The 12552-nt window shown below is 48.8% G+C and overlaps 2 protein-coding genes across 15 annotated transcripts in view; one reads left to right on the top strand and one right to left on the bottom strand.

Moving 5' to 3' along the window:
- Positions 1 to 5301, top strand: part of PRR36 (proline rich 36) — a 28104-nt gene extending 22803 nt beyond the window's left edge. For both annotated transcript variants that reach the window (XM_075577334.1, XM_075577335.1), the window contains exon 6: positions 4078 to 5301. In XM_075577334.1, coding sequence (XP_075433449.1) covers positions 4078 to 4391 — 314 coding nt within the window. In that variant the 3' untranslated portion in view covers positions 4392 to 5301. The remainder of the gene's footprint in view (positions 1 to 4077) is intronic.
- Positions 5302 to 8681: 3380 nt separating this feature from the next.
- Positions 8682 to 12552, bottom strand: part of PRKACA (protein kinase cAMP-activated catalytic subunit alpha) — a 72178-nt gene continuing 68307 nt past the window's right edge. For all 13 annotated transcript variants that reach the window (XM_075577343.1, XM_075577347.1, XM_075577340.1 and 10 more), the window contains 2 exons: positions 12205 to 12369; positions 8682 to 11792 (listed from right to left, as the gene is read on the bottom strand). In XM_075577343.1, the coding sequence (XP_075433458.1) occupies positions 11667 to 11792; positions 12205 to 12369 (291 nt within the window). In that variant the 3' untranslated portion in view covers positions 8682 to 11666. The remainder of the gene's footprint in view (positions 11793 to 12204; positions 12370 to 12552) is intronic.

The raw sequence follows: 12552 nt of genomic DNA on the forward strand, positions 1-12552 counted from the left end.
TATACCCTGCTATATACACACACAGTGACAGCAGGGAGTCACCGTCACTGCGTGGTATCGATAGCAAATTTACCCTGCTATATACACACAGTGACAGCAGGGTGTCACCGTCACCGCGTGGTACTGATAGCAAATATGTCCTGCTTTATACACACAGTGACAGCAGGGTGTCACCGTCACCGCATTATACCGATAAATATACCATGCTATATACACACACAGTGACAGCAGGGTGTCACCGTCACCGCATTATACCGATAACAAATATACCCTGCTATATACACACACAGTGACAGCAGGGTGTCACCGTCACCGCATTATACCGATAGCAAATATACCCTGCTATATACACACACTGACAGCAGGGTGTCACCGTCACCGCATTATACCGATAACAAATATACCCTGCTATATACAACACACACGGTGACAGCATGGTGTCACCGTCACCGCATTATACCGATAGCAAATATACCCTGCTATATGCACACACTGACAGCAGGGTGTCACCGTCACCGCATTATACCGATAACAAATATACCCTGCTATATACACACAGTGACAGCAGGGTGTCACCGTCACCGCATTATACCGATAGCAAATATACCCTGCTATATGCACACACTGACAGCAGGGTGTCACCGTCACCGCATTATACCGATAACAAATATACCCTGCTATATACACACAGTGACAGCAGGGTGTCACCGTCACCGCATGATCCTGATAGCAAATATACCCTGCTATATACACACACAGTGACAGCAGGGTGTCACCGTCACCACGTGATACCAATAGCAAATATACCCTGCTATATATACACACAGTGACAGCAGGGTGTCACCGTCACCGCATGATACTGATAGCAAATATGCCCTGCTATATACACACACACAGTGACAGCAGGGTGTCACCGTCACCGCATGATACCGACAGCAAATATACCCTGCTATATACACACTCAGTGACAGCAGTGTGTCACCGTCACCGCGTGATACCGACAGCAAATATACCCTGCTATATACAAACACACAGTGACAGCAGGGTGTCACCGTCACCGCAGTATACCGACAGCAAATATACCCTGCTATATACACACACAGTGACAGCAGGGTGTCACCATCACCGTGTGATACTGATAGCAAATATACCCTGCTATATACACACAGTGACAGCAGGGTGTCACCGTCACCGCGTGATACCGATAGCAAATATACCCTGCTATATACACACAGTGACAGCAGGGTGTCACCGTCACCGCGTGATACCGATAGCAAATATACCCTGCTATATACACACAGTGACAGCAGGGTGTCACCGTCACCGCATGATACTGATAGCAAATATACCCTGCTATATACACACACACAGTGACAGCAGGGAGTCACCGTCACTGCGTGGTATCGACAGCAAATATACCCTGCTATATACACACACACAGTGACAGCAGGGTGTCACCGTCACCGCATGGTACCAATAGCAAATATACCCTGCTATATACACACAGTGACAGCAGGGTGTCACCGCCACCGCATTATACCGATAACAAATATACCCTGCTATATACACACACAGTGACAGCAGGGAGTCACCGTCACCGCGTGGTATCGATAGCAAATATACCCTGCTATATACACACACACAGTGACAGCAGGGAGTCATCGTCACCGCATGGTACCAATAGCAAATATACACTGCAATATACACAGTGACAGCAGGGTGTCACCGCCACCGCATTATACCGATAACAAATATACCCTGCTATATACACACAGTGACAGCAGGGTGTCACCGTCACCGCATTATACCGATAGCAAATATACCCTGCTATATACACACACAGTGACAGCAGGGAGTCACCGTCACTGCGTGGTATCGATAGCAAATTTACCCTGCTATATACACACAGTGACAGCAGGGTGTCACCATCACCGCGTGGTACTGATAGCAAATATGCCCTGCGTTATACACACAGTGACAGCAGGGTGTCACCGTCACCGCATTATACCGATAAATATACCATGCTATATACACACACAGTGACAGCAGGGTGTCACCGTCACCGCATTATACCGATAAATATACCATGCTATATACACACACAGTGACAGCAGGGTGTCACCGTCACCGCATTATACCGATAACAAATATACCCTGCTATATACACACACAGTGACAGCAGGGTGTCACCGTCACCGCATTATACCGATAGCAAATATACCCTGCTATATACACACACTGACAGCAGGGTGTCACCGTCACCGCATTATACCGATAACAAATATACCCTGCTATATACAACACACACGGTGACAGCATGGTGTCACCGTCACCGCATTATACCGATAGCAAATATACCCTGCTATATGCACACAGTGACAGCAGGGTGTCACCGCCACCGCATTATACCGATAACAAATATACCCTGCTATATACACACAGTGACAGCAGGGTGTCACCGTCACCGCATTATACCGATAGCAAATATACCCTGCTATATGCACACACTGACAGCAGGGTGTCACCGTCACCGCATTATACCGATAACAAATATACCCTGCTATATACAACACACACGGTGACAGCATGGTGTCACCGTCACCGCATTATACTGATGGCAAATATACCCTGCTATATACACACACAGTGACAGCAGGGAGTCACCGTCACCGCATGATATCGATAGCAAATATACCCTGCTATATACACACGGTGATAGCAGGGTGTCACCGTCACGTGATACCAATAGCAAATATACCCTGCTATATACACACAGTGACAGCAGGGTGTCACCGCCACCGCATTATACCGATAACAAATATACCCTGCTATATACACACAGTGACAGCAGGGTGTCACCGTCACCGCATTATACCGATAGCAAATATACCCTGCTATATGCACACACTGACAGCAGGGTGTCACCGTCACCGCATTATACCGATAACAAATATACCCTGCTATATACAACACACACGGTGACAGCATGGTGTCACCGTCACCGCATTATACTGATGGCAAATATACCCTGCTATATACACACACAGTGACAGCAGGGAGTCACCGTCACCGCATGATATCGATAGCAAATATACCCTGCTATATACACACGGTGATAGCAGGGTGTCACCGTCACGTGATACCAATAGCAAATATACCCTGCTATACACACACAGTGACAGCAGGGTGTCACCGTCACCACGTGATACTGATAGCAAATATACCCTGCTATATACACACAGTGACAGCAGGGTGTCACCGTCACCGCATGGTACTGATCGCAAATATACCCTGCTATATACACACACAGTGACAGCAGGGTGTCACCGTCACCGCGTGGTATCGATAGCAAATATACCCTGCTATATACACACAGTGACAGCAGGGTGTCACCGTCACCGCATGATAACAATAGCAAATATACCCTGCTATATACACACACAGTGACAGCAGGGTGTCACCGTCACCGGATGATACCGATAGCAAATATACCCTGCTATATACACACACAGTGACAGCAGGGTGTCACCGTCACCGCATGATACCAATAGCAAATATACCCTGCTATATACACACACAGTGACAGCAGGGTGTCACCGTCACCGCATGATACCAATAGCAAATATACCCTGCTATATACACACACAGTGTGACAGCAGGGTGTCACCGTCACCGCGTGGTATCGATAGCAAATATACCCTGCTATATACACAGTGACAGCAGGGTGTCACCGTCACCGCATGATAACAATAGCAAATATACCCTGCTATATACACACAGTGACAGCAGGGTGTCACCGTCACCGCATGATACCAATAGCAAATATACCCTGCTATATACACACACACACACAGATCGCAGGGTGTGACCGTATTATACCGATAGCAAATATACCCTGCATGATACCCATAGGGAACATACCCTGCTATGTACAGTGAGCACAGCGTGCCATATAATGATACAGTGTATCTCCAAACAGTGACAATTATTTATTGGAGGGCCCCAATATTTGAGTTTCATATTAGGTACTCGGTACTTCTATAGGCCTGTGACCCTGTTTTTCCTGCCCCTCTCCAGGTGACCCCGTGGTCCCGCCCTCTGACGGGTTGTACACCATCTACGAGTTGGAGCGTGGCCCCCAGGAGCACGGCGCCCGAGGGACTGAGCTTGGGCTAGTGGAGCAGATCATCAGCCGGACGCTTCTGCTGGCAGCCTCGGAGGGGGGGGGCCGCGGTGGCGTACGGGGGGCAGAGCTGGGGAGGTGGGCGGAGCTGCTGTCCCCTCTGGACGAATCAAGGGCGAGTATCACGTCGGTCACCAGCTTTTCCCCCGAGGGCGACGTCTCCCCGCAAGGTGATTGGACAGTGGTGGAGGTGGAGACATTCCATTGAGTGAGGGCCCCGCCCCTGAGGAGCCCAGGGGGAAGAGCGTGCAGAACAGCATGTGAACTATATACATGTGTGTGCAGATTGAGTTGTTTGCAGGAGCAGTATATGTGTGTGTGTGCAAAAGAGTGTGTCTATGTGCAGTGATAGGTGTGTGTGTGCGCGCGGAGTGATGTGTATATGTGCAGAGCTTTGTATTCCCGGACTCTCCTGAAGACTTTACGGTACATTTCACCCAGGTCTCGCTATTCCGCCCCATCACTGCAGGTGCATTGTGGGTGTTGTGTAATTTATTAAATAAACTAGCTAAAGTGCCTGGCTTCACACAGATTGCAGTACTCTGGTGTCATCTTTTCCACAGCAGACATGAAACTATGAATCAAAAATCGATAACGGCCGCCTCTTTGACCCGATCAGTAATTCCACATTTCGTCGTGTGATGCTGCACCCCACCCATAAAAGCCCGTCAAAATCCATTACCTCTGTGACTTCACCCACCAAGTATATATACTTGTTTGTCTCTTCTCACTAGGGTCTCCAGGTGGCTTCTTCAAAAATACTGGACACAGTAGTGAAATGTGTGACACGTTCGAGACACACACGTGCAGACCTCTCTCCGCTCTATGCAGTTTCCTCCTCTCCTTGGCCCCCCCCCCCTTCCGGCTCCTGCCACCTCCACTTGATTGGCTACATTATCCAGCAACAGTCAATCAGGATGAAGGAAGTTGCCCAGCCCCGTAGCAACCGCCCTGCTCTCTCCCTGCTCTGGGAAGTCCCGCAGCCTCTCAAACCGGTCAGGTCTGTATGACCAGAGAGGTAATACCGGTATACACATACATGTCCAGTATTACCTCATTTTATACTGGACAGTGTCCAAATAGAGGACAGATCAGTACTGGGCAACTCAACTCCGCACACACATTTCTGTTTACAATCTGTATACATTTTTGTATACACATCTCAATTTTTCCTTCTCCCGTCTCCCCCGCTCATCATTGTTTCCACTTCCCCATTAGGTTTAGTTACAGCCCCCTCTCCCCCCCTAAACATATCTACTGCGAGACATACAGTATGTAGGGTCTGTTCTCTTCTGCTAGTTATCCTGTACACCCTTGAGCAAGTGGAGAGAACGTTCCTGCGAAATGCGTAGGGGTCTGTAGAGGGAGAAAGGGGGTGGCCCGGTATTAAAGGGATTGCACCCCATTTGGCCATCCCCTGACCTCACCAGGGAGACAAGGGGTTAACTGGGCTGCGGTCCAGAAATGTGATTTAACCCTTGTTATAACATGTAAATGTATATTCCCCTGTCCCCATGCTTTATTGTGATATCTGGTTATATCGGTGTCTGCATCACACATACACTGGGATCCATCCGGGAGTGCAAGGGTTAATAGTTCTTTAGTGATTATAGCCCTTTGCAAAATGGTGCCTGAAAAGGCGGGAAAATTACAGAGTCCCATAGGCCGCCATTAGAGCTCCATGCATTTCAATGGTCGGATCTTGCTGTTTTGGACCTGTTGCCCTCGAAGACCAGCAGATGGCGTCCGAGAGGAGGAGCGGCGGTTTCCCATTGTAAGTCAATGGGCTCATTGACTTCAATGGAGATTCCTCGACGGCGCTTTCCAGGAACGAGTTGGCTGCCGTCCAAACTGCAAAACCGCAAAGCGGATACTTTTTCTGAAAAAGAGCTTTGATCACTTATTAGTCAAGTTCAATGTTAAGTGGCGTGGGAATCTACAGTTCTAGGGCACCCAGCAATAAAATTCTTTTTGCCCCTAGTCCTCCCCCCACTCGACCACCACCGGGTCCCCGTATCCTGGACCGCCGAGAAGGGTCGTCCCGAGAGAGCGGGTCGCGCCATAGGTTCCAATGGCGGCGGCAGAAACAGCTCAGGAATTCGACTGTGTGAAAAGCTAAAAACCATGAATCCATACCTCCGGTTCCGGAGGGTCCCGAGGGCCAGGGTTTGGGGAGACTAGGCACTGCTCCGGCATGGCTACAGAACCATCCTTGACCCTCTTGGACCAACCCGACGGAGTATGGACCCCCTTGAAAGTTCGGGAAATCTCCCATAGACTCGAATGGCGGCCAATTTCCATTGACCGGCTATGGCGGAGAAACCCCATAGACTTCAACGGCGGCGATGCCCCGTTGAAAGTCTATGGCGCCGGATTCCCATAGTTTGCCATTGAAAGTCTATGGCGGCGGAGCCCGTTATTTTCAATGGGGATTTAGTGAAAAACCGTGATTTAATTTAAAGCTGAGATTTTTGTATTAAAATAGGAAACGGTTTAAGTTGTATTTGTGTAACTCCAGTTCCGAAGGTCGTAGCGGGCTGAAACTCGGACCATATGGTGTCCCAGTTCCGGCATTAAGATCTGGGTAGTTTGGACCCGCTAGACCCAATGGAACCAGATATTTTAATATGTTTGTATTTTACCTATAACACTGTATCCCAAGGCAGGGATAAAACCCAGAGGAAATTCCTTTGCATACAAGGAAGCATATGGTCAGAGAGGCGACCCAATGTCTAGGACTTAAGTGTTGTTCAAAGGAGTTTAAAGAAAAAGAAGCAGGCACACGGTCTTACTCATAAGGAGGTTTAATATGCCATAAAGTCCAACGTTTCGGCAGTCAAATACTACCTCTCAAGGTGAAGGCTACCAAACACATGAACAGTCAAAATATATACCACCCCCCTGATACTCACCCCTCCCCATTCTGCCACATAACCAGGATGTTGACGCCCACCTGATGACGTCAGAGCTACCATATGGCGCCCCCTAGTGACGTCAGACATCTAGATCTAAATCCCTGGCAATACAGCATAGAGCTGTCTTGGAGGACTGCAGCCACAGTCACACCTCTCCCCAGACTGAACACTCCCCCATGATGACGTCAGCGTGGGGGAGTGTTCAGTCTGGGGAGAGGTGTGGCTGTGGCTGCAGTTCTCGAAGACAGCTCTGCTGTATTGCCAGGGATTTAGACCTAGATGTCTGAAGTCACTAGGAAGCGTCATATGGTAGCTCTGACATCATCAGGTGGGCGTCAACATCCTTGTTATGTGGCAGAATGGGGAGGGGTGAGTATCAGGGGGGGTGGTATATATTTTGACTGTTTTCATGTGTTTGGTAGCCTTCACCTTGAGAGGTAGTATTTGACTGCCGAAACGTTGGACTTTATGGCATATTAAACCTCCTTATGAGTAAGACCGTGTGCCTGCTTCTTTTTCTTTGTACTGGAACATTTGGGACTAGAGGAGCTCCCCAGGACCAGCGCACCGGCAGCTAAGTACCCCACCTCTATTACCATTGATATTGAGTGCGTGTCTCATCCTCTGTCTATGTTCAAAGGAGTTTGTCACCCTCACTGTTTACCTGAGGGCGGAGACGACTCAAACCAGAGCAGTCTGTGAGTGTCACATTTTACACCTTCCAACAAAGAGTGTCCTGCCAGAAATTCCATTTGGTAGACTGGCTGGCATTCCTGATGTAAATGTGGGGCTACAGAAAGGAGACCCCAGGGTCCTAGTGCGCATGAGCTAACTAGCAGGGGGCATGGATTAAAATGTGTTCCCACGTTAAAGATTGGATACAGTTAATTGTTGTCCAATCACCTGTACATAATGTTAAGGATAGGGTTACAAAAGATATATAAACTGTGGTAATCCCTATATCCATTGTCTTCTATACCATCTGAATAGTTACCCGATTGCTGTAGAATTGCTACATGATACTTCTCATTCCCCACCCCCAAGTAAGTGCTACTTCTTGCCTGTTACTGTACTATATTGCTGTGTTCACCTATTTAAGGAATAAATATACTTTATTATATCTAAGCCTCGTTCAGTTCAACCCAGTTATTTGGTGTATTATTATAGCCTGTCACAAAGCTCCCGTCACAGGGTCACCAAAGGCAACGCATCAAGCAGACGAGGCGCCAGCTTCCCCCCTGAGTGACATTGCTTCTCTGTGTCCGATACGTGGCTGAACACCACAGCAGGCGCCGGAGGTGCCTTCTCGCGGGGCTCTGAGCAGGGCAGATGCGCCCCCCGATGGGAATTGCGATTCACCGTTGCGTTGTTTCGTCTGTGCTCCTTTCCAGAGAGCCCTTGTGTGAGTGCACACAGTTACTTGTTTTATTCATTGTATTTATTAAAGCCATGTTGCGTTACTGGAGGTCTCTTGTGCTCTTATCTTCTAGAAGGAACACACACACACACACACCTTAAAACTGAATAAAAATGGTATTTCAACCAGAATGCAGATTGAGATAGATGGACACAGCAAACAGAGGTCAAGGATTGCAAAACAGTGTATTATACAAAATCCATTACACACACCATTATATATAGGGTGGCCAGACATCCCGGTTTAATCGGGCTCTGTCCTGACTTTTTCGGGCTCTGTTCTGGTTTTCTGTGCCGCTGGTGAGCCCAGACTCCGCATGCCTGAGATTTGCCCTGGTTTTTCCGGCTCGGTTCCGGTTTTCTGTGCCGTTGGCGCGCCCTGACTGTGCATGTGTGAAATTTGTCCTGGTTTTTCCGGCTCGGTTCCGTTTTTTGTGCCGCTGGTGAGAATCAACTGCCCATGCGTGAAATTTGTCCCGGTTTTTCCAGCTCGGTTCCGGATTTCTGTGCCGCTGGCGAGCCGACTGCGCATGCGTGAGATTTGTCCTGTTTTTTCAGGCTGGGTTCTGGTTTTCTGTGCCGCTGGCGAGCCCTGACTGCGCAAGCATAAGATTTGTCCCGATTTTTCCAGCTCGGTTCCGGTTTTCTGTGCCGCTGGCGAGAACCAACTGCGCATGCGTGAGATTTGTCCTGGTTTTTCCGGCTCGGTTCCATTTTCTGTGCCACTGGCGAGAACCAACTGCATATGCGTGAGATTAGTCACGGTTTTTCCTTCTCGGTTCCGTTTTCTGTGCCACTGGCGAGAACCAACTGCATATGCGTGACATTAGTCCCGTTTTTTCGTGCCGCTGGTGATCCCTGACTGCGCATGCACGAGATTTGTCCTGGTTTTTCCGGCTCGGTTCCGGTTTTCTATGCTGCTGGCGAGAACCAACTGCGCGCATGCGTGAGATTTGTCCAGGTTTTCTGGCTCGGTTTTCTGTGCCGCTGGCGAGCCCTGACTGCGCATGCGTGAGATTTGCCCCGGTTTTTCCTTCTCGGTTCCGGTTTTCTGTGCCGCTGGCGAGCCCTGACTGCGCATGCGTGAGATTTGCCCCGGTTTTTCCTTCTCGGTTCCGTTTTTCTGTGCCACTGGCGATAACCAAATGCGCATGCGTGAGATTTGCCCCGTTTTTTGCCGGGACAAATCTGGTCACCCTAATTATATATGTATGGATTCCAGTTTTAGGCGTGTTTTTTTTGTATTTTTATATATCGGCAACATGGTTAGTCTGTGGTTTTTCCGATGAAAACCTCAAACCAGAATCCCTCAATATGCCCTTGATTCTTTTATACAGCTGTATTCTTCACTCTTTAAAGAAATAAAGCACTTTTTAAATTATTTTTTTTTTAAACAAAACTTTATTGGTAATTTGTCTCAAATGTTTACAATATAACACATGTAAGAAGTGAGTGTGTATATATATATATATATTTATATAGAGAGCATTTGCTGTTTGTTTGGGATTTTTTTTCCAGTGAAAACATAACTGAAATTCACAGAACTGCCCCCCAAATGATCCCAAATCGATCACCATCTCAATGTAAAATCCCTGCCACCTTTCAAGAGGCCCTGCCCCTTTCTAGTGGAAGATCTCAATGTAAGGGGGGGGGGGGGCATAGGGGTAACCTAACAAGCTCCACCTCCCTGTTGAGGCACCACCCCTTTCCAGTGGAAGATTCCACTGTGCTGGGGGGACATCAGAGTGCTTCCAACATACTCCATATCCAACATACTCCATATCTGTTTATGAAGCTCCTCTTTATATGGAAGGTGCTACCATACAGGGAGGGGTGACCCCAAACTCCCTCCCCCGTCCCACCCCTTTTCAATTCGGCCCTTCCACCCACTTATGGTGGAATGTACCACTTTAAAAGGGATAGGGACGATCTCATCAGTATGCGGAATACTGGGGTTTCGGATTAAGAGATTAATGGGAAAGGGTAAATTGTAGGGGAGACAGATGAATCTCTTACTATAACTTCTCCCCACCCCCCCTACACACTTACCCCTTCCCCTCCTTTTTACTTAGAAGGTGTAGTTACCAATCTTCCCCTCCACCTTGAAGTGTGGGGGAGAGATCACACACGGTCAATGCCTTCATCAAACGCTCTGTGTAGAGAAATTGGGTGTCAAGTCCCAATATGGATCACACGCCAAGGGTTCACATAATTACATTAGTGCATCAACTCGTTGTGCCTTTATTGGGAATCCCAGTGGGGGTTAACACCTCTACTCGGGCAATAAGGCACTCAGGAGTTGGGTTCATCTCAAGGAATACCACCATAGGGGCATCAACAAAACCTGACTATCGAGTGCCTTATTGCGTTCAGGAAACACTACCACCCTCTTACATTGTGTGACCAATAACTGGCTGTTATGGCTCTTGCATCACAACCAGCTCCCGGACGTGATGTCATCCTTGGGGCAACAAGAACCTTGGGTGGGCACCGGAAGTGATGCAACCAGGGACCTTTCCAAAGTAGTTATGGTATTAATGACAGGGGAAAGGGCTAATGCTGAGGCAAAAACAAGAGTGAGTGTGGAAATACAGATACGAAGGGGTAAAAACTGGCACTTTCAATTTAAAAGCCCCCCACCCCCAAATGTCTGGGGGTAAGGGGGCAACAGGAGAGGGGGAGGGGGGGAATAATATATATTAAAACGATTCAATATTTATATCCTATGTATAATTATTTATAATTAAAAAACAGCGGCCAGATCTCTCAGGATGAAAGGGGTAAAAAAAAAAAGTCATCAGGCTCCGCCCTTCCCCTCGCCAAGGATGAGGCCGTGACCCCGAGGATCAGACCCCGCCCCTGAGGAACCCAAACACGCTTTTACATTACTCTCCCGGGTCCGTCCGGGAGAGAAGCGAAAATGTGGGGGGAAGGTGGAAGAAGTCCGGAGACCAATCTCCAGGACTAAAAATCGGAGCTGACAACACCCGACGCGCCGCCCCCCCCCCCCAGGATAAAACAAGATGGCCACCAAGTCGGATTTGCGCCACTATTAAAAGCTAGAGAGGATGGGGAGTGTGTGAGAGAGGGGGGAGGGTTGTGTGCCTGTCGACGGTGCGCTCTCGACCATGGTGGAGTCTCTGGTCTGCTCTTTAGAACTCGGAGAATTCTTTGGAGCACTTCTCCGATATGGAGATCCGGATCTCTTCTTCCTCGTAGTCATCAAAATTACTGGTGTCACCAGGGCCCTTACATTTGGGGATGAACGGAGCCTCCACCTATAAGAGGAGTGAAGGAGGAGGAAAGTGAGCGACAGGGCGAGAGACAGATGGGAGGGGGAGCGACCATTAATCTCTCCGCTGGCCTTCCACCTCATTACAACTCTCGCTTGCTCGCACTCAACTGCCACAATGTAAATGCCACTCCAGACCCCCTCATCTCCCCCCCCGTGGCCCTAAGCCATCTTGTAACTTGTGACCTACACCCCATAATCTTACTTCCTCTCCCACAGCCCACTTACCTTATCCACATGATCCCTCTCCCCCGACACCACTCCCCCTCTCATTGTAGACCTTCCTCTTCCCAGCTGTGGCTCCTCACTTCCCCCTCACTTCCCACTCTTTCTTCTCCACTCCCCCCCACACAAGGCCTGCCCCACGCTCCTCTCCCCCCCACCCTCCCATGTGTCACCTTTTTCTGGTAGACTGCGATCCAGTCCGTGGTACTGAACCACTTGTGGCCCTTGATGTCGTTGACCCCGTTCTTTAGGTTCCCAAATCGCTTGGTGAGGTCGACTTGCAAGAGGTTTCGGAGCATATCCTTCAAATCCGAACTGAAGTGGGAGGGGAAGCGGACCTAGAGAGAGAAAGTGAGAGAGTGAGTGAGAAAGGGGGGGAGAGGGAGTGAGGGAGAGAGTGAGGGAGAGATAAAGAGAGCGAGAGAAAGCAAGAGATAGAGATAAGGAGAGATAGAGATAAGGAGAGAGAGAGATAAGGAGAGAGAGATAGAGATAGAGATAAGAAGAGAAGGGGGGGGGGG

This window comes from Ascaphus truei, chromosome 20, assembly GCF_040206685.1.
Source record: "Ascaphus truei isolate aAscTru1 chromosome 20, aAscTru1.hap1, whole genome shotgun sequence".
NCBI classification, from domain to species: Eukaryota; Metazoa; Chordata; class Amphibia; order Anura; family Ascaphidae; genus Ascaphus; species Ascaphus truei.